General features: G+C 35.0%; 1 protein-coding gene across 15 annotated transcripts in view; it reads left to right on the top strand.

The window, feature by feature from the left end:
- The window catches only part of WDR37 (WD repeat domain 37), a 138,400-nt gene that overhangs the window by 37,944 nt on the left and 77,726 nt on the right, over nucleotides 1-22,730 (top strand). For 12 of the 15 annotated variants that reach the window (XR_002825560.1, XM_023740139.1, XM_023740135.1 and 9 more), the window contains 5 exons: nucleotides 3,862-3,958; nucleotides 13,542-13,637; nucleotides 13,969-14,033; nucleotides 17,653-17,788; nucleotides 19,233-19,304. Coding sequence is in view for 14 of the 15 variants with exons in the window: in XM_023740139.1 (XP_023595907.1) it covers nucleotides 3,862-3,958; nucleotides 13,542-13,637; nucleotides 13,969-14,033; nucleotides 17,653-17,788; nucleotides 19,233-19,304 (466 nt within the window). In the remaining variant the exon portion in view is untranslated. Of the gene's footprint in view, nucleotides 1-1,380; nucleotides 1,443-3,212; nucleotides 3,262-3,861; nucleotides 3,959-13,541; nucleotides 13,638-13,968; nucleotides 14,034-17,652; nucleotides 17,789-19,232; nucleotides 19,305-22,730 lie in introns of all 15 variants that reach the window. The other 3 variants (XM_023740148.1, XM_023740147.1, XM_023740144.1) reach the window with 3 other exon arrangements.

Here is a 22,730-nt window from a genome sequence, read left to right as displayed (position 1 = left end):
TGTCAGGAACTTTTTATCTCTTTGAACTTCTAGGATGTGATCTTTACAAGAACAGTAGTATACATTCAGAACCTAACCCATCCTGGTACATAGTAGATCTTCAACTAGAGTTCATTTATTATGTATTGAATAAATGAATGAATAAACAAATACGTTTCTGTTCTCTATATGAAATGATTAAATTTTAATTTAATATTGGAAATAAAATAATAGATTTAAGGAGCCTTCAAAATATCTTTGATATTCTTTGTAAAGTGAATGTCTAAACCAGAACTGTTCCATAGAACTTCTGTGATGATGGAAATATTCTGTATTTGCTACCTGATGCTGTAATCACTAACCACCTATGGCTGTTGAGCAAATGAAATGTGGCTAGTATGACCGAGAAGCTGAAATTTTAATTAATTTGCATTTACATTTAAATAGTCAGTTGTGAGTAGTGACCACTGTATTGGACAGTGTAGGTAAACAGTCTGAAATAAGTTTTTTTAGTTTTTAGATTTACTTACATTTCTAATAGTGAAAGTTTCACAATCTCCTTTGCTAGCAGATTCTAGCAGTAACTTTCCGATCAGGTAAATGCGTTCTTATTTTCTTGGCCTTCTTTAGTGCCAGTTCTCTATTGTGATGTAAAACAAGTATCTAATTGTAACTCATAGCAACCCGTTATAAAGGTAGTTCAAAATTCTCTCAACTTAAACAACCCACTATGTGGTAGCTCTCCTATGGCATACATCTTTGTGTTGGCGACATTTCCTAGACAGTGCTTATTTGTTGAATGAATAAACTTATTTGCAGTTGGACCAATCAGCATGTTTCTATGAGTGGTCTGTGTGACAGTGGTTTTCCTTAGTTCAGAAGCAAGAGGGAGAAGATAATGATACATGTGTTTTGATCCAAGCAGTTGGCATGGTAGGTATAAGTGGAAGGTTGTAAGCATTAGGAGTAGTGGACTGCAGACAGAGTTGAATTGAATGATAGGAGTGATGACTTTCTAGACAAAGTAGATAGGAATGCTCTTTCAGTTGTTGAGGAACAATGTTAAAAAATGTTCAAAAAAAAAAGAAGAGAGTGAAGATCAGCGTGGATGAGAAGTTCTGGTAGGTTTAAATTTTATGTCTTAGATTCATAAATATGAAGTATTTTAGAAAGCACTGACTAATGCAATGATGAGAGGTCTATTGTTGAATCTATATATGTACCAAGGATTGACTGTAGCCTGAAAAAATTTTTCTGTTTATGTACTGTAGTTTTTCAGATGTATGTAAATGTGGTGTGATGAAATGCAAACTTATTCAAAAGCTTCACTGAATTTATAGTAGCTTTTTTTATCACAAGTTTTCTCAAGAGGTACTAAAATTTCAACACCTGTCATTTCAGGGTCTGTGAAATTTAATGGCATCAAAAAGTAGTATTATTAAAAAAGGTTGAAAAGCAATTTTGTAAGTACTTCTGTTTGGCTCAACTCGCCCTCTAGTGGAAAAGTTCTCATTTCACTTTATGTTTAGTTTCTTGATTATTTTATAAAGTGAGGTTAATGTTGACATCTTAGCTTTGTTTTCCATAAGTAAATGCAGCATTTTAGTTCCTGGATAATAAGCATCTTAAAACATGGATATAAGTGAGTAGGATTGGGTTAAGTGTAAGAGTAGATTTGACTTTGTGTGGAAGGTGAGAAAGGCTTCCCTAAGGAAGTGACACTTAAGCTGAGAAAAGAACAATGAGGAGGGATTAACTAAATGAGAGGGTGAGGGAAGAATGTTCCATAGAGAGGAAGTAGAATATAAAGACTGCAAGGCAGGGTAGAGTATGTTAAAAAATGATTTTGATTCTTATTCAAATCCCTTATATCTTGTTGGAATTTCCTCCCATAATGATTTAGTTTTAATTTTCATTTTTTTCTTCATGTTTCTACATTGGTATTTTAGAGGGAAATTGGGAGATTCTGTATTACTGATTGCTACCAGATTCAATTTTTAAACCAGTGAATAAATATATATATATATATCTTCTAGAGACTGCCACACACACACGCACACACACACACACACACACAGAGACACACACACAGACACACAAACCAAACCGACTGCCATCCAGTTAATTCTGACTCATAGTGACCCTATAGGACAGAGCAGAACTGCCCTGTAGGTTTCCAAGGCTGTAAATCTTTACAGAAGCAGACTGCCACATTTTTCTCCCTTGGAGCAGCTGGTGGGGTCGAACTGCCAACCTTTTGGTTAGCAGCCAAGTGCTTTAACCACTGCACCACCAGGGCTCCTATATATACGTGTGTGTATGTGTGTGTGTGTATATGTGTATATATATATGAGTATATGTGTATATATGTGTATATATATATATACACACACACCAAACCAAACCCTTAGCTGCGACTCATAGCAAACCCTATAGGACAGAGTAGAACTGCTCCATAGGGTTTCCAAGGAGCAGCTGGTGGATTCGAACTGCCCACCTTTTGGTTAACAGCGGAGCTCTTAATCACTGTGCCACCAGAGCTCCACTATATATTTATATATGTGTGTATGTATTTATTTATATTTATATATTTATATATGTGTGTGGGTGTGTGTATATGTGTGTGTATATGTATCTGTATAGATATTTATTTAGTTATATATGTTGTAAGTTGCTGTCAGGTTGATTCTGATTCATGGCAACCCTGTGTGTGTATGTGTGTGTATATGTGTGTGTATTCTTTTTTTAAACTGGCCCCTAAAATTTAATTTAAAATTCTGTGATTATTTCAAACTCATATTGCTAAAATGCTTGTATCGCTTGAGATCATTTTTTCTCTAAAATTTTTGTCTTCCTAAGAAGTTAATCTGAGAATGAATTTATAATAAACATTTTATATATTTTTTTAATTTGCAGCTCACTAAACATAAGAAAGTTTGTGCTGTATATAAATTTGAAAAGGCACTTAGAAAATTACAGTGACAGTAGTTAAGTATTAAAACATTTTTAGAGATGTTTGTTGAGAACTTTGAAAATTATTCTGAATACAGTGGGGGGACAAAATACTAATGAGATTAGAATAGAATATAGACTGTGTATTTCCTGCTTATTAGCAGTGTCCAGGAAAAGTAAATGTTTTGTGAACATTTTCGGTGCTGCTAACTCATTTGACCATACTTAAAAAATTCAACTGAGATGTTGCTTCTTCCCATTAACTTCCCATGACTTTTTAGATAGACACTGGAGATTAGAGGATGAGAAAGCACGTGCCCAGCCATGCAGGTATGAAGAATGTGGCACAATTGGGGAACTTAAACATTCATATTTTCATTTTAACTAATAGAGATTTTGATCTGATAGATGAGATATTTCTTTTTTCCTCTTCACAACTTAGTCTTGTAGGTATTAAGTAGTGTTATAGGAAATATCCAGTTTATTTGTGCTTAAAGCACAGTGAAACATGAGGACTCTATAAAGATGGGTTCCATTAGCATGTTAAAATACTTTCATAAGACCAGATAATAGAATTTAAAAAGACTTTATAATGTAATTTTATTTATGAAACTGCCTTCCTTCCCTATAAATTTGGAGTTTTTAAATAAGGTAGGCTTATTTCCTTCCTTATAAAAGGAAGATTTGTATTACTTTGAAGAAGTGTTTATTCGTAAATCCCATATTGCACTAGGTAGCCAAATTATAAAATATGGTTATAGTTTTTCTTTGTAGAAATTTGAAATTTTAAATTCTTTGCATTTTATATATAAGAAATAAGCTATGTAATGGTATAAGAATTTAGGGTAAATTATAATTTACTTGTCAAAAAAGTATATTGGTGGTTGGTGTCTAAGTTATTATTGTAAATATAATCTTCCTTTTCTATAGGATTCTAAATTGCCTTCCTCGGTTCGTAGTACACTGTTGGAACTGTTTGGTCAAATAGAAAGAGAATTTGAAAACCTTTATATTGAAAACTTAGAATGTAAGTATCTCCTTTCTGAATATACTTTTGTAATTTTTTACTTATTCATAGAAATCTTTGAGTCAGATTTGTGGGTGGGTATGCAGCTACTATATTAGTTTTCTATTCTGCCGTAACAAATCTAGTGGCTTAAAACAACATAAATTTATCATCTTACAGTTCTGTAGCTCAGAAGTCTGGTATGGGTCTTACATGACTAAAGTTAAGATGTTGGCAGAGCTGTGCTTTTTCTTGGAGGGTTTAGTGGAAAATCCATTTCCTGCTTATTTGGATTGTTGGCAGAATTCAGTTCCTTGTGGTTGTAGGACAGAGATCCCCATTTTCTTGCAGTTTATAAGCTGAGGGCCATTTCCAGCTTCTAGAGACTGCCATGTTCCTTAGCTCATGGACCCCATCCTCCATCTTCAAAGACAGCAACAGTGGGTCGAGTTCTTATCCTTTCACACATATCTGAACCACTCTTCCACTTTCCTTTTCCACTCATAAGCACTCATGTGATTGAATTGGGCCCATCTGGATAATCCAGGAAACTCCCCGCATCTCAAGGTCCTTAAGCTTAATCTCACTGCAAAGTCCCTTTTCCCATGTAAGGCAACATATTTTCACTGGTCAGGGCAGAACCATTTTTGGGAGAATCATTATTCTGCCTACCACACCTACCAGTGTGAATTATGATTTTATAAAAAATAAATTCACCTTGTAATTTTTTATATACCAAGTGTACTGTAAATTGAGAAAAATTTGATTCTGTTTTTCTTCATTATATAATTTGAAAATTTGCTAAAATACTAAGTATTACTTGTTTCAGCTATTAGTTAAAGGTAAATCAAAAGAATTTTGGGTTAATTAAGTGCTTTGTTTTAGTGTTTTTTTTTTTTTTAAGTAATGGTGACATATGCTTAAAAACAAAACTAAACTAACTCAACAGTATAAACAGAAAAAATATCTCTACCATTTCCTTTCTGCCCACCCTGTCCCACACTTTGAAGGAAGATATCTTCTGCATTCTTTGCTTTTAGTTCTGGTGATTATTTTTATAAATTTAAATAAGGTTTCATTTTTAGATTTATCAACTTTAGATCATATATAGTAATGCTTCACTGAATTGTTAGGAAATAAACGCATCCTTTTTTATCCCGCTTGCTGCTCCAGTTGTAACTTTCCAATTTTTGTTATTTTACAGGAGTATAAAATTGACATTATGCAAATGTGACTATCGTGCTTTATCTATAAGTTGATTCCAAAAATTGAATAATAACACAGAGGATTTACATTATTAAAATATTTTTCATCCTAGAACGAACTGATGTGGTTGGAACAGTAGTGAAGAAAATGTAATTCTGTGTCATTTAAACTTCACTTTTTGTAATATTCAATGTTTTAGTATTGGATTCTCTTTCTTCTAAGTCTACTTTAAATATTTATAGAGGGAGAAACTATTCCAAGTTTTTATAAAATAAAAATTAGGTAACATGTACTGCCTCTAATTTTATTTTGTTTCTTTAAGTGTCAGAGTTTTAACAGCTAAAGTATTACTTACTGAGTTTCCACTGAAATCTAAAGTCTTATTTTTAATGAATTCACGTGGTTCGCTCAAGAAACTCTAGGGTTAAGAATTACTAATGTTAATTAGAAGGTACTTTTGAGTTTGCCTTATTAGCTACTCAAAAGTTTTGGTAGCTTCCTCCTGCTTATAATATATAGTCAAAATTGCTTAGACTGGATGACATTTACAGCCTTTTGCCTTTCACCTGTCTTTTTAACCTTATCTCATTCTATTCTTTCACTCAGACCCTTTCACCTAGACCAGCCTTTTCATTACACCCTGAAAAGATCTGCTATAATAGTGGGAGGCTGCATACTACAGTGGCAAGAACATTGGCTTTAAAACTGGGTAGATTTGTGTGCAGTGCAGATCAGGTCCCAGCTTCATCACTTCATTAGCTTTGTGTCCTTGGACTAGTTACTTAACCTTGCTGAGTCTCTTATTTCCTTATCTCTACAACAGGGATAGCAACACTGATATTCCAGGCTTGTAATACAGGGCCTGATGCCCAGAAGCTGATCAACAGTGTTAGTTTCACGTTCCTTCTAGTATCTTTGCTCATTCTATTCTATATACTTGATGACCTTCCTTTTTATCCTTCTTCTTTTTTTTCTCCTATAATTCTGTAATTCCTATTAACGTTTGAGAAGTTTCCTTGAATTTTTCTTTTTTTAACTATGCTTTAGGTGAAAGTTTACACACAAATTAGTTTTTCTAATTCAAAAATTTATAAACAAATGGTTTTGTGAAGTTGGTGGGAATCCCACAATGTGTCAGCACTCTCCCCCTTTCCCTTTACACCATAGGTTCTCCGTGTATATTCATCCAGTTTTCCTGTCCCTTCCAGCCTTCTCCTCTTTGCTTTGGGGAAGGCGTTGCCCATTTGGTCTTGTAGACTTGATTTGACTAAGAGGCATGTTCTTCATGTATGTTATTGTTTGTTTTATAGGCCTTGTCTTAGTCATCTAGTGCTGCTATAACAGAGATACCACAAGTGGATGGCTTTAACGCTGAGAAGTTTATTCTCTTACAGTCCAGTAGGCTACAAGTCCAAATTTAGGGGGTCAGCTCCAAGGGAACGCTTTTTCTGTCGGCTCTGGAGGAAGGTCCATGTCATCAGTCTCCCCTTGGTCTGGGAGCTTCTCTGCGCAGGAACCTGAGGTCTAAAGGATGTGCTCTGCTGCTGGTACTGCTTTCTTGATGGTATGAGGTTCCCATGTTTCTCTGCTCACTTCTGTCTTTCATATCTCAAAAAAGATTGGCTTAAGACACTATCTAATCTTGTAGACCTCATCAGTATAACTGTCACTAATCCATTTCATTACATCATAGTGATTGAATTTACAACACATAAGGAAATCACATCAGATTACAAAATGGTACACAGTCATACAATACTGTGCCGACGGATATTTTTGGGGGACACAATTCAATCCATGACAGGGCTGTCTAATCTTTGGCTGAAAGGTGGACTTGGGAGTGGCTTCACTTCTGAGTTAGCAGGGTGTCTAGGGCCCATAGTCTCGGGAGTTCCTCCAGTCTCTGTTGGACCAGTAAGTCTGGTCTTTTTTGTGAATTTGAATTTTAGTTCTACATTTTCTCCCACTCTGTCTGGGACCCTCTGTTGTGATCCCTGTCAGAGCAGTCAGTGGTAGCTGGACACCGTCTAGTTCTTCTGGGCTCAGGCTAGTGGAGGCTGTGGTTCCTGTGGTCTTTTAGTCCTTTGGACTAATGTTTCCCTTATGTCTTTGGCTTTCTTCATTCTCCTTTGCTCCAGACAGGATGGGACCAATAGATTTATCTTAGATGGCTGCTCAAAAGCTTTTAAGACCCCAGACGATACTCACCAAAGTAAGATGTAGAACATTTTCTTTATAAACTATGTTATGCCAGTTGACCTGGATGTCTCCTGAGGCCATGGTCCCCAGCCCTCAGCCGCAGTAACTCGGTTCCTCAAGGTGTTTGGATGTGTCTGGGAAGCGTCTATGACTTTGCCTTGGTCAAGTTGTGCTGACTTCCCGTATGTTGTGTGTTGTCTTTCCTTTCACCAAAGTTAACACTTGTCTGATCTCTAGTTGGTGATTTCCCCTCCCCATCTCTCCCCTCCCTCTTAACCATCAAAGATTGTTTTTTTCTGTGTGTAAACATTTTCTTGAGTTTTTATAATACTGGTCTCATACAATATTGATGATTGACTTATTTCACTCAGTGTAATACCGTCTAGATTCTTCCATGTTGTGAGATGTTACATGGATTCATCATTGTTCTTTGTCTTTGTGTAGTATTCCATTGTGTATATGTATCATAATTTGTTTATCCATTCATCTGTTGATGGACACTTAGGTTGTTTCCATCTTTTTGATATTGTGAATAATGCTGCAGTGAACGTGGGTGTATGTATGTCTGTTCGTGTGACTGCTCTGATTTCTCTAGGGTATATTCCTACGAGTGGGATTGCTGGATCATATGGTATTTCTGTTTCTAGGTTTTTAATGAGGCACCATATTGTTTTCCAAAGTGGTTGTACTGTTTCACATTCCCACCAGCAGGGCATAAGAGTTAGAATCACCCCACAACCTCTCCAACATTTGTTATTTTCTCTTTTTTTGATGAGTACTGGTAATGTCGGGCTGAGATAGTATATCATTGTAGGTTTGATTTGCATTTCTCTAATGGTTAATGATGTTGAGCATTTCCTCATGTGTCTGTTGGCCGCCTGAATGTCTAGTTTAATTTATTCTCAAGTATTTTATCTTTTTAGGGATTATTATGAGTGGTATTGTTTTCTTGATTTCCTTTTTGAAGTTCTCTTTTTTGGTGTACTGGAATCCAACTGATTACTGTGTGTTGATCATGCATCCTGCTACTCTGCTGAATCTATTAGTTCTGGTAGTTTTCTTGTGGAATCTTTGAGGTTCTCCACGTATAGGATCATACGATCTGCAAATAGGGATAGTTTTACTTCTTCCTTTCCATTACGGATGCCTTTTAATTTTTTTTTCTTGCCTTATTGCCCTAGCTAGGACTTCCAGCACAATGTTAAATAGGAGTGGTAGTAAAGGACATCCTTGCCTTGTTCCTGTTTTCAGCCTCTCTCCATTAAGAATGATGTTGGCCGTTGGTTTTGTCTAGAAGCCTTTTATTCTGTTAAGAAATTTCCCTTCCATTCCTATTTCATTGAGAGTTGTTATCAGGAATGGGTATTGGACTTTATCAAATGCCTTTTCTGCATTGATTGAGATGATCATGTGATTCTTTTGTTTTATTTATGTGGTGGATTACGTTGATTAATTTTCTAACATTGAACCATCCTTGCATTACTGGTATGAATCCTACTTGTTTATGGTGTTTTTTTTTAATATGATGCTGAATTCTATTGGCTAGTATTTTGAGAACTTTTGTATCTATATTCTTGAGAGATACTGGTCTGTAATTTTCTTTTTTTGTGGTGTCTTGCCTGGCTTTGGTATCAGGGTTATGCTGCCTTCAGAGAATGAATTCGGTAGTAGTCCTTCCTTTTCTACTCTCTGAAATAGTTTGAGTAGTACTGGCTTGTGCTCTTCTCTGATAGTTTGGTAGAATTCTCCTGTGTAACTATCTGAACGAGTAGTTTTTTGTTGTTGGGAGTTTTTTATTACTTCTTTGAACTCTTCTCTTATTATGGGTCTGTTCAGATTTTCTATTTGAGTTTTTATTAGTTTAAGTAGGTAGTGTATTTGTAGTGTATTTTCTCAAATTTGTTGGAGTACAGTTTTTCATAGTGTTTTGTTATGATTCATTTTATTTCAGTTGGATCTGTTGTAATGTTCCCCCATCTCATTTCTTATTTGGATTTTTTGTTTCCTCTCCTGTTTTTCTTTTGTCAGTTTGGGCAGTGGTTTCTGAATTTTGTTGATCATTTCAAAGAACCAACTTTTGATCTTATTGATTCTTCCTATCGTTTTTCTGTTCCCTGTTTCATTTATTTCTGCTCCAATCTTTATTATTTCCTTTCTTTCGGTGACTGTGGGCTTCTTTTGCTGTTCTTTTTCTGTTTGTTCAGTCTGTAGGGCTAATGTTCTGATTTTGGCCCATTCTTTTTTTTTTCTTTTTTTTTTTAATGTGTACGTTTACTGCTATAAACTGACCTCTGAGCGCTCGCTTTGCTGTGTCCCGGAGGTGTTGGTATGATGTGTTTTCATTCTCATTTGATTCTAGGAAGTTTTTGATTTCCTCTTTGATTTCTTATATTATTCAGTTGTTATTAAGTAAGGTGTTATTCAGTTTCCATGTATTTGGTTTTTTTTTCTTTGCTTCTCCTGTTATTGATTTCTACTTTTATGGCTTTGTGATTAGAAAGAATGCTTTGTATTATTTCGATGTTCTGGATTTTATTGAGGGTTGCTTTTTGGCATAAGATGTGGTCTGTTCTGGGGAGTATTCCATGTGCGTTGGAAAATAATGTGTACTTTGCTGGTGTTGGGTGGAGTGTTCTGTATATGTTTATGAGGTCAAGTTGGTTGATTGTGGTGTTTAGATCTTCTGAATCTTTGATGAGTTTATTTCAGATGTCATGTTCTTTACCAAGAGTGGTGTGTTGAAGTCTCATACTGTTATTGTGAACTATTTATCTTTTCAGTGCTGTTAGAGTTTATTTTATGTATTTTGGAGCCTTGTCGTTGAGTGCATATTTGTTAGTGTTATGTCTTCTTGGTGGATTGTCTCTTTAATCATCATATAACGTCCTTGTCTTTTATGGTGGATTTTGCCTTAAAATCTGTTTTATCTGAGATTAGTATTGCCACTCCTTCTTTCTGGTTACTATTTGATTTACGTATATTTTTTTATCCCTTGATTTTTGATGTATTTTTGTCTCTGTGTCTAAGGTGTGTCTCTGTAGACAGCATATTGATGGGCTGTATTTTTTTGTTTATTCATTCTGCCACTCTGTCTTTTTATGGGTGCATTTAAGCCATTTACATTCTGTGTGATTATCAATGGGTTGAGATTATTGCTGTCATATTATTGCTTTTTTTTTTTGTACTTCTGACATTTTGTTTGTTTCTCTTACTTTCCTGTGCTGAGTTCCTTTTGTTTGTGGGTTTTCTTTTCTTTTGTTATTATAGTTTTTGTGTTCAGTGAGTCTTTATGTTTTACTTCTTTTTTATTTTGATGAGTAGGTTTGTTGACTTGCTTTGGTTACTTTGAAATTTACCCTTAACTTCCTAAGTTTGAACCAGTCTTTTATTATTTGCTATTGCCTTGACTTCCTCATCATTTGAAAGTTCTATACTTTTATTGTTTTGACGTTATCATCATTTACAGATTGATATCTCTGTTCCCTGTTGTCTGTCAGCTTTGTTTTATTATTGAGAGGTCTTTCCTTAGGTTGGTATCTGGCTGATGCTGTTCTGTATCCTTGAGTCCGGTTGTTGTCTGATGTTGTTGGTTCTCTAACTGAAGGACTTCCTTTAATATTTCTTGTTTGTTTGGTTTGGTTTTTACAGATTTCTTTAATTACTGTTTATCTGGAAATATCCTAATTTCACCATTATATTCAAGAGAGTTTTGCAGAATATATTATTCTTGGTTGGTAGTTTTTATCTTTTATGGTTTTATATATGTCATTGCATTGCCTTCTTGCCTACATAGTTTCTGCCAAATAATCAGCGTTCAGTTTTACTGAGCTGCTCTCAGGATTCTTTCTTTGTCTTTGGTTTTGTCAAGTGTGATTTTGATATATCTTGGTGACTTTCTTATGGGGTTTGTTGAGCTCTTGAATGGTCAGCTGTTTGTCTTTTATAATATTTGGGGATTTTTCTGCCAGTAAATCTTCAACAATCTTCTCTTTGTTTTCCATTTTCTGCCCGTTCTGGAACTCTGATCACACACCAATATCTGCTCTTGATTGTGTCCCACATAATTCTTAGGTTTTCTTCTTTTTCTTCATTCTTTTCTTAGATTTTTGCTCAAACAAGGTAACGTCCATGGATTTGTCTTCAATCTCGCAGATTCTGTCTTCCATGTTTCAAATTTGCTCCTAAAACCTTCTCTTAAGTTGTCCATTTCTGAATTTTGTTGTTTATCTTTTGGATTTTTAGTTGCTGTTTTTGTTATTTCTAATTATTTATTTTGATGTTTTTTCTTGTATTATTTTCCTGAATTCTTCTATTTCTTTTTTGTGTTTTCCATGATTTTGTCTATTCTTTGGTTTTGTCTGTTTTTTCCTTGATCTCTTTCCTAATCTTTTGGAGAGCTCTACATATTAATCTTTTGAAACCCTTATCAGGTAGTTCCATTGCCTTTTCTTCTACCAGGAGGTTATCTGATTCTTTATTTTGGTCACTTGCTGAAGTCCTCTTGTTCTGCTTTTTATATGTTTTGTTATTGTCTACTTTCTCCAAGATATTCAGGTGTTATTTTCTTTTTTTATTGACTGTATGTTCATTTGTTTTGCCCTGCTGTTTTGTTTTGTTTTGATATGTCAAGGTGAGTTGGCCATGCATGCTTTACTGCTTGCTTGTCTGTGGGCATGATAACTCTCACCACCTTTTCTGGGTGTGCAGGGCAGCAGCAGGCAGGGCAAGCCTGCTTCGCTGTACACTGGTTTGGCGAGGTGGCTGAGGGCGGACTGGGCAGGCACTGTCTACCTCCATCTGTTGGTCCAGTGGTGTGGGAGCGGTCATAGCTCTTTGTCAGATGGGCAAGGATATCAGATGTGGTGTGGTACGGGCTTGCTTCACACACTGAGCTTCTGGTCTAGTGCTGGGAGGGGCGGTGTGGGCCCAGTGCAGCAACAGGACTGGGTGCCAGAGACAGTCTAGCTGCAGCATTGCTATAGGGGCTGGCAGGACAGTTAGGACCCAGGGCAGTGGCGGGCCAATGGTTCTCTAGCTGTGGTGGCGTGCCAGGGACTGGTGCAACTGCGCAGTTGGTGGCATATGGGGCTAGGTAGGGGGAAGAAAGAAAAAGAAGAAAGAGCGAAGAAAAAAAAAAAAGGAAAGGAAGAAAGAGGGGAAAAAAAGCCATGTGGCAGTTGAGGGTAGGGCAGGCCCTGGGGAAATCTCGTTTTTGGACCTGGCAATGGGGGCTGTTGGAATGGGGGTTTTGTTGCTTCTACTCACCAGAAATGTGAAGGATGAGAAAGTGTGTTTCTCTGGTTACCAGGTACTTTATTTCCTGTTGGAGGCTGTGTGAAGTTGCCTTCCTGTACTCCTTGTCTGGGGTCATTGCTGGCGATGTTCCAAGATGGCAACACTGTGCCATGTCAGTTGGCAGGGGCCTTCCACTCTGTGTCTCTCCTCGTTCTTGTTTTCCTTCAATTTCTTCTTCCGTTTGGTGTTTGATCTACTTCCTTATCCCTTCATTTGATGCTTAGGGTTCTAGGATTGATGTTTTTATCTGTTTTACTTAGGTTTCAGGTCTTTGCTGCAGAGGGATGGCATGAAGCATCTGTCTAGGGCACCGTGTTCTCCGTGAATTTTTAATCTTTGTTATTGAGAATCCTCACTTGGTGCCATATATTAATAGTTACATTTTATTATTGTATGTCTTTTTCCCCAATTGCAGTATTCTCAGCTAGACTGTAAATCCTTCATTGAATTACAGAGACTATCTGAATTATGTTCTTAAATGTGTATGCTAAAATATAAAGAAAACTAATTATATTGAACTGCAGGACAGCCCCTACCCGCACCCCCAGCTTGAGAACCCTGAGAACATAATATCTTCCATAATGTAGGATGAGTTTTATTTTTGGAATGTTATCTTGTTATTTTCTCTTTTTAATAATAAAAATGATTTATTCTTTTATTCCTAATATTTTAGATGAGAACGTAGTCCAAAATTGAGTGTTTGTCTTTTTAATACTTGTTATGGATTATATTTTTAGAGAACCGTGGTCTTCTTTATTAGAATATGATTCATGTTTTTGACAACACTAGTTTTAAACAGCATTAATATATAACATTTTTATATGCTCAGGTTTTCCAAGTGGTGAGTATATTGAAACAAAAAGTTTGTAATTTACACTCTTGAAAACAAATTTTTTATTTCTAGTGCGTAGAGAAATCGATACTCTTAATGAACGTTTAGCTGCTGAAGGACAAGGAATTGATGGAGCAGAACTGAGTAAGGGCCAGCTCAAAACAAAAGGTAAGGCTGAATGGTCATAGGAGGATTGTCCCACAAATTATATATTGAGATAATTTGGAATTTTATGAAGGACACTGATTCTTTTCATTTTGCTGTCAGCAAAACTTGAAATACATAATTCAGGTATCGGTTCAGAAGAATAAAGAGCCAGAAGTCATGAGTTCTTGGTCCATCTGCCATTGTCTACATGTCAGTTAACCTTTCTGGGTTTCATTTTCTTCCTGTGTAAATGAGAGATTGGATTTGCTATCTCAGGTTCATTCCAGCTTTGAAATTCTGTGATTCTTTGAGTGTATGATTGTATTTGATTGTCAATTCTTTGTTTCTACAGCCAGTCATAGTACCAGTCAGCTTTCTCAGAAATTAAAGACCACTTACAAAGCTTCTACTAGCAAGGTATGCAAGACACTAACTCTTGGTTCCACATCAGTATTTACTCTTGAGCCAGTCATGTGGTATTTAAGATGTGTAGATGTGTACTTTAAATTGCATATTTTTCAGTTGCAAGTATTGAATAGAAAAAGATAAATATCTTGTTTTGGGGAAAATTTAATTTTTAAAAGGAATATCATAGTACGTTAAATGACCACAGTATGTAGACACTTAAACACTAACCTGCCCTAATATTTATTGAAATTGATACATTAGTACACTAGTAGATACCGTCTTTAGAGAAAAAATATGTTTTCTGTTTTGAATTGGTTTGACATAAAGGCTCTGAATTTGGAAAAAGCAACTAAATATGTATAAAACGATGGAAATTATGTTCTGAGTTATAGTTCCATTTTAGTTAATCATCTTCTTTTCCCTAATTTTCTAAGTATGATCAGGACGTGAAAGTCTGTCTCTAAGGCAAACAGAGACATTCCTGGTTTTTTGCTTTCTCTTAAAATATCTTGTTTTTACCTTTTCAAAGTGGCAAGAATTTAAGTATTTGTAAATTAATTTATTTATGATGAGTACTATTATGAAGTAACGTTTTGAGGTGATTTTGCATGCATCTCTGGAGTATTGGAATATAAAGATATACCACCTAACCTTATGAATGAATATACATTCCTTTTGCTAAACTTGAAAAAAAAATTGCAATTTTCAGTGAATCTGCTATGATGCATAAATAGTTAACCTTTTTTTTCCAATTGTTCCCTTGAAATTAAAGTTATTTAGCATGACATCCACAGTGAGATTAACTGCAATTAGTAGAGCAAATTCAGTCTTCTACTATTTCTGCTTATTTGAAAGTCTTTGGTAATTCTTTATTATTTTTTTTTTAAATCTGACTATTGCTGGTATTTTCTACTGTTTACTTTTTTTTTGATAACCTCTAGAATGTAAGTTGGTAATTAGTTTGATACTTTTTGGTCATATAATATCATTCAGCTTATGCTTACTATTTTTGAAAATTCTAATAAATTAACATCAAAATTTTTCTTCTAATGCAGTGTGAGATTATATTCTTCCTCATTTTACTTTTTTTCTGTTGTACTATGTTATTCTGGTAGTTGCAGTTGTATGTATGCCATGTATGGTTTTAAAATTCCAAATTTTAAACTTCCTGATTATTTCTCAAATAGAAGAGATGATTATGCAACATTATCCCTTATTATGAGCAGTAAAAAATATAATCTGGGCAAAGGTAAGGATATTTACCAGAATACTTTGCTTTAAAAAAAATGCATTAGAGATATTTAAAGCCTCAGTCATTTTAGATACTGGAAATTCATCTGAATTTATAAGAAGCATATTACTAATGATCTTTATAGCACTTTACACACTCTGTGTACCTGTTTTAAAGAATGATAATGAATACAAGACATTATTTGAAAATTGAGGAAATAATTTGGTAACAGAATATATTCTGATTTGTACTACAGCTTGGATTCTTGGTATTAAAGCTAAGCATGAATGCAGCAAGAAAAATGCTACAGTCTAGGTTCATTACTTTCCCTCCTTCTGACTCAGAGCTATGAAAGGCAAGTAGCATGTTTGGTGAGATAGTGGGAAGACAAAAGTGTGTTAGGTAAACCCAGAAGATGTTTTTCCCCTTCTTAGGTGGCTAATGACATATTTCTAATGCCTTACCGGGAGGGAGGTAAGACAGTCTATCACACAAACCACGTTAAAGAATTTTGTGACAGTGTTCACAAAGTAATATCTTTATAAACATCGTATTTTTTCATTGTGAAAAAAACTCTTCATTAAAAAGTGTTTTAGATTATATCTTAATTAAAGTGATAAATTAGGATGGGAGGAGTAGGCATCCATTTGTTGTTTCATTCTGTTGTTTTTCTTCATGAACGTTCTGAGTAATTCAGTCTGTGTGATTGGGCCTCTGTAATTTTTACTAAGTCAGCATTTTTAAGATCAAAGAGTTAAAGTTAATAGATGATCAAAGCATATAGGTATTTTGGAAACAATCTATTGGGTGATTGGTTATAATATCCGTAAACAACACATTATCTTCTTTCCTGCTTCCAAATGAAACTAGAAATGTGGTTGGAATGAGTTATAGCAAATGAAAAGCTTTCTGTTCTTATGTAAAAATAGAATAGGTAAAGAATTCAACTTATGGTAGTGTATTTATTACAATAATATTTATTAGAAATGGTGAGAGACTTGGAAAATGAAATTTACTATAACTTAATTATGGGGGAGAGTTTTGCATTAAATGTTATAATATATTAGATGTTATAATATTAACATCTAAATGACACTTTATGCCAGCAAAAGCACTTTTCCACATTTTAGAGGGATGGTTTTGCTGGGTTGAGTAAGATACTAGCTTGCAAAAAAAAAAGATACTGATGGGTTGAATAGGTCCTTTTATAATTCCTTTTAAATTTAAACCAAGTCAAATGGAAACTTTTATATATTACTGGTGAAAGAGTCGTTATCTTCTTCAACCAGTTTGTTTTAATCTTTCACTGTATCAGTGGGATAATTTGAATGCACGTACCTGAATTATTGTCACAGTGGATTATATTTTAATGTAGTAGGAATGCATTTAGATAAATTTTCAGGGCTTTACTTAGTGTTTTAAATAAGCTACCACCAGCTTTTCTTGTTCACTTGATTTTACAGTTTCACTATTCTGAATTCTTCTGAATAATCTACATTATTGTGGTTAACTCAAAAGCTAAAAAGCCATTCTTATATCCAAGAACAATTTAAAAACAAAACTCTAAAGAAATTTTTGTTTTTAGTTTCTTTCTCACTTGATATTTTTCCTTGTAAAAGAAAATCAGAATTGGTTGTTGTGTGGATACAAGACAGTATCTTTACTACTGTACGTATCACATTGTCTGTATTGTTTTCATGTCTGCCTTCTATTAGACTGTAAGCTTCTTAAAGGCAAGAAATCTATGTTTTGTTGTTCTTTGTGTCTCCTGCATGTAGTACAGTGTCTGGTACATATCGTGCTCAATAAATGATTTTGTACCAACCCGTTCATTTGTTAGAAGTGTTGTCTTTTTGATTACTTCATCATGGATTTTTTTTTTCTCCTGATAATATGTGGTTGTTGTAAATTATCAAATAACAGGAAAGAAAAGAGAAAGTTCCCCAATAATAAAAATAATTATTGTTAATAATTTGGGGTATACCTTTCTTAATTTTTCTTGCCTGGCTAACTAGGTAGCTACTTTTGTTTTCCTTTCTAAAGAATTTGGAAATTTCGTCTAATTGGATTTATGAAAGACTGACTTAAAACATCTAAATAAACCTTTCTTCAGTAGTAAGACATTGCTTGTCTGAATAATATCAAACTGAAATAGAGGGGAAGCCTTCTGAAACCTTCATAAGGAGTCTGTTCGTTCTAGCAGAGTACGTCTACCATTACTACGCAAGGCATTTCTGTTCTGCTGCTTACACTTGGGCTGTGTCCCTTTAATGCTTTAAATATTCTAATCATGATTTATGCATTTTTCAAGACATTTCTTCTGTTTTACCTTTTTTAACTTAGGAGAATTCACTTCAGTATGTCGTTTAAAAATATACCTTCCCTTCAATATTTTAGATTGTTTCCAGCTTTAAGACTACAACATCAAGGGCAATCTGCCAGCTTGTGAAGGAGTATATTGGTCACAGGGATGGAATCTGGGATGTGAGTGTTGCAAGGACACAGCCAGTGGTGCTGGGAACTGCATCTGCTGGTAAATTTTGGAAGATTTAAAGTAGACAATAATTAATCAAACTAGCTTATTGAAAAATAATTGCTTGATAACTGGTTGAAATTTCTGACTTTCAGTTGTCAATAATAGAGTGATCCCTTGAAGCAAAAGTTTATGACTGATTAATCACTAAGACTAACAAATTGAATTTTGCTCTCTGAGCACCCAGCAGTGCTTAGTACTGAAGACTTTTAGGGCTGTCTTTGCAGTGTGTCGAATATTGTAGCTGAGTGTGATACTATAGCCAACAGTGACTTAAATATTGGAGTAAGGAAATACTTGTTCTGTCTGATTTAATTTAATTGTGTGAAAGAATCAGTATGTGAACAATTAGAGACAGCATCAGAAGGGATATTTTTAAAACAAATTAGATATTTTTTTCTGATTGGTTTTCTTGATATTCATAGCTAAAAGTGTTTCTCGATATGAAAATTTCAAACAGTTGTTTTTCCACTAGTGAAGTACAGCTAAGGGAAAGGGCTGATTATTGTTGAAAAATGCATACTCTCCAAGGAGCTCAGCTAGAAGGGAAGGATGGACTCTCCTAGAGCTTACCTCTGGGAGTCAGAGAAATGGGGTGTTAGAGACCCTTTTCTTCTCATTAAAGATACTTTTATGAAAGTAGATTTTATGAAGGCTATCTAAGGTGGCATTACCCCTTCAGATAAAAATTGCTGAAATTAAAAAATAGTATTTGTTGAAAAATCACTTTCCTAGCTTGTGAGAAGTTACTCATTAGATCCTGCTTTTTAAAGTGGAAATAGAAAATGATAAACTAGTGAAATGAAGAAAGTTCTGTGTCCATTTTGCTTTTTCTCTCTTGTTTGAAATTATGTTCATACATGAGCACCCCGGGTTGCTTTGGAAATTATGATGAAAAATGAGTAAAACGGCCCTTTGCTGATATTTCTGAAATTCCACTTGGATAATTGGTATTTATTTCTCAGATTTTCCTAAAAAAAAAAAATCTACTTTTTAAAATTGTTCTTACAAGAGGAAAGGCCTGAAGGAATATTTGTTATCTGAATTTATTAGTTCCTGGATTTGAATGATATTAATTTCAATTTAAATATTCTAAGATGTCTGGAAAGATTTAATACTTGGACAAACTAATGAAACTATTATATAAATGACCTCTATATTTTAAGTCTCAAGTATGATGAAGTCAGTATAATAATGAATTTTGAAATATTGTCCCAGTTTTTCCGTTTGCCAGTTATGTGACCTTGAACAGGTCCCCAACACCTCTGATCGTTTTGGAAACTTTTTTATTTTTGATTGATTGAATTACACAGTAGTATGTATAAAGTTGCAAGAGATACTAGTTGTCGTTTAATTTTACATTTTTAGAATTCTTATTCTTTTATTTAAAACACCATGTAATTGGTCATGGTTAAATTACTCCTTTTTTATTTCAACCTTCCAGATCACACGGCTTTGCTGTGGAGTATAGAAACAGGAAAGTGCCTTGTCAAATATTCAGGTCATGTTGGATCAGGTAAGCATTTGTGTAAATCAGCACTTTATTTTCAGGTGTCATTTCCAACTTGGACTTGTTTTTAGAATTTTACATTATAAAATCAACTATATTGCCTGATTGGAAGTTTGATTATTTTGGCTATGCGAGGGCAGTGTGGTATATCCACAGAGTAGGGTAAGCTGTGCCTTTATCTTGTATAATTTTAATAAAGGGAAAAAGCTAAACTCTCCAAACAAGGTAAAAATAGTATTAGTCTACATTGTATTTAATGTTATTTAGGAAGCCATATTTTAGAAAATTTTGAAACTGAAATGTGTGCATTATTTATCAAAAAACATACCTATTTTAGAGATTTACCTTTTTTTTGTATTTTTTAAAAATGATATTTGATTGTTTTCAGTGAAAGTTTACACAGCAAATTAAAAAAAAACCCATTGCCATTGAATCGATTCCAACTCATAGGGACCCTACAGCAAAGGTTCCCATTTAACAATTTCTACTCAAATTGTTCAGTGACGTTGGTTACATTTTTCACAATGTATCAGCATTCTTACTATTTCCATTCTGGTTGTTCCATTTCCAGTAGGCTAGTTTCCCTGCCCTCTTACTTTCTCATCTCTGCTTTAGAGTAATTGTTGAGCAAGATTTACATTTAATGTAGTGATAATCTGACTATGTTGTTGTTGTTAGGTGCCATCAGGTCGGTTCCAACTCATAGCAACCTTATGTACAACAGAACGAAACACTGCCCCGTCCTGCGCCGTCCTCACAGTTGTTGCTATGCTTCAGCCCGTTGTTGAAGCCACTGTGTCAGTCCATCTCACTGAGGGTCTTCCTGTTTTTCACTGACCCTTTACTTTACCAAGCATGCTATCTTTCTCCAGGCACTGGTCCCTCCTGATAACATGTCCAAAGTATGTGCGATGAAGTCTCTTCATCCTTGATTCTAAGGAGCATCTGGTTGTACTTCTTCCAAGACAAATTTGTTCATTCTTCTGGCAGTCCATGGTATATTCAGTGTTCTTCGCCAACACCATAATTCAGAGGCATCAGTTCTTCTTTTGTCTTCTTATTCATTGTCCAGCTTTCACATGCATATGAAGTGATTGAAAACACCATGGCTTAGATCAGGGGCACCTTAGTGACATCTTTGCTTTTTAACTCTTTAAATTTGGATATAATATTCAGGCTAAATAAAGGGTACTGTTTATTAATATGCTTTTCACCTGTAGTTAATGCAATCTACAGTAGCTCTGTTCTGTCTTTTCAGTTTTTCCTCCATAATTACCATGTGTTCTGACCAAATTTTATTTCTCTCTTGTATCCCAGACTCCCTTTGTGGTTCCTTCTACTGTAATGCCCTCATCTCCAGTCTTTATCTGTCAAAAGCTGCCTTCCCCTACTCAGATGCCTCTACCAACCACCACTATTTCCTTAAACTTTAAAGATAACTGAGAGATGGGTTATTTGGCGTCATCACCTTCAACTTATATAAAGTTAGGTTTATCCCCCATCTACAAAATTCAGCGAATCCCCATTCATCTGAGTGTCTTACTGCCCATATCTGTGGAAGAAATATCTGTTCTCCCACCCAAGGCTAGTGCTTCTAAGTATATTGTGGGTCCCGGCCACTTCTCCTTTCTTAGGACCTTCACTCCTTCATTTATCCCTGTTGCAACCCTATAGGACAGAGTAGAACTGACGTATAGGGTTTCTAAGGCTGTAAATCTTTACAGAAGCAGACTGCCACATCTTTCTCCTATTGAGTGGCTGGTGGGTTCTGTATCTTTTCTCTCTCACCACAGGCTCTTTCACATTAGCATATAAACAAGCTCATATCTTTCTCGTTTTAAAAGTCTTCCCTCCACACTATATCCCCACCTCTCTTACTGCAGAACTGTGTCTGTGTCCCTATTGTATTGCCTGTAATTATCCAAGACAATGCCTGGACTATATAGAATAGGTGCTCAAACATGTAACACAAGTTTGTTAAATGAATGAACCACTACATTCTCTGTTTTTGTTTCTTCATCTCAAATTTTCTTTAAAAACATTTAAAAAATTAAATACATATATACAGCCTAAAAATTAAAAAAGTAAAGACAGCCTGTGTAAGAAAACAAGTGTCCTGCCTCATCCCTCCTCATCCCCGCCTTTTGCTGCCCAAAAGGCAACCACTTTTTACTGTTTTAAACATTCTGCTTTTTTTCTTCCATTTTTCTAAATGGCAGTTTATTATATTATTTCTTAATTTTTTAGTTTTAGACAAAGAAGCAACTCTTATTAAGGAAAATGAAGATTTACCTCACTTGCCGCATATATGCTGCTCTACTCCTTATCACCCTCAAACAGTCATATCATCATTTTTATTTAGGTAAACGTAGATTTTACATAATTTTGACTAGATTAGTATTGTTCACAATTACCCATGTACTGTACTAATTTCATTGCCATTTTTATCTTCTCTGGAGTGAATAATTCTCATTTTTTTTTTCATTTGCCTAGTTTTCTGTAAGCCAAACTCGTTGCCATTGAGTCAATTATGACTCATACAAACTTGTAGGACAGAGTAGAACTGCCCCATAGGGTTTCTGTAAATCTTTACAGAAGCAGACTGCCACATTTTTTCTCCCACGGAGCTGCTGGTGGGTTCAAACCTCCAACCTTTCAGTTCGTAGCTACGCGCTTTAAGCACTGCACCACGAGGGCTCCCTATATGTATCCCCGACTCATACTCTGCCAGATTGGTAAAATTACATAGTGTGATCACATTCAACAGATGGCCCGTTTATTCCTTTTTGTTGTTGTTCCCTCCTTGGAGTTCTCCATTCTTTCCCTGCCCTGGTTTGGTATCTAGGCCTTCAGAGATGTTGCCCTGGAAGTTTCTCTTCACTATCATCCTGGGATTTCTCTTTGTCTCTCCCCTGTGTTATGTACTCTGGTTTTTCTTTCTTTGTGGAAGCAAATCTTTCAATAGCTTCCTTATAAAAGGTGTCTTGGAGGTAAAAATTTTGTGACCTTGAGTGGTTGAAAAATATATTTTTGTGTACACTTGATTGATAATTTGGCTTGGGTGTATTCTTTTACATAGAAATTAATTTTCAAAAATTTGAAGGTATTGCTCTGTTGTCTTATTTTTATAGCTTTTAGTATTCATATTAAGTCTAATGTTATTTTAAATCCTGATCCTTTATAGGTGATCAGTGTTTCTCTTTTGAAGCATTTAGAATTTTCTTTCTTTTTCTTCTCCCGTAGGTCTTTTTTTATTGTCTTTATTTTGTTGGACCTTCAGTGGGACTTTTCAGTCTAGAAATGTGTGTCATTGAGTTCTGGGTAATAGTTATGTGTCTTTTTTTTTTAATGCTTTTCCTCTGTTTTTTCTTTATTATTATTTTGGAACTCCTATTAGTCGGATGAGCCCTGGTGGTGCAGTGGTTAACCATG

This window comes from Trichechus manatus, unplaced genomic scaffold (genome assembly GCF_000243295.1).
Source record: "Trichechus manatus latirostris isolate Lorelei unplaced genomic scaffold, TriManLat1.0 scaffold00149, whole genome shotgun sequence".
Classification (NCBI taxonomy): domain Eukaryota; kingdom Metazoa; phylum Chordata; class Mammalia; order Sirenia; family Trichechidae; genus Trichechus; species Trichechus manatus.
This window is presented reverse-complemented; position numbering and strand designations above follow the sequence as displayed.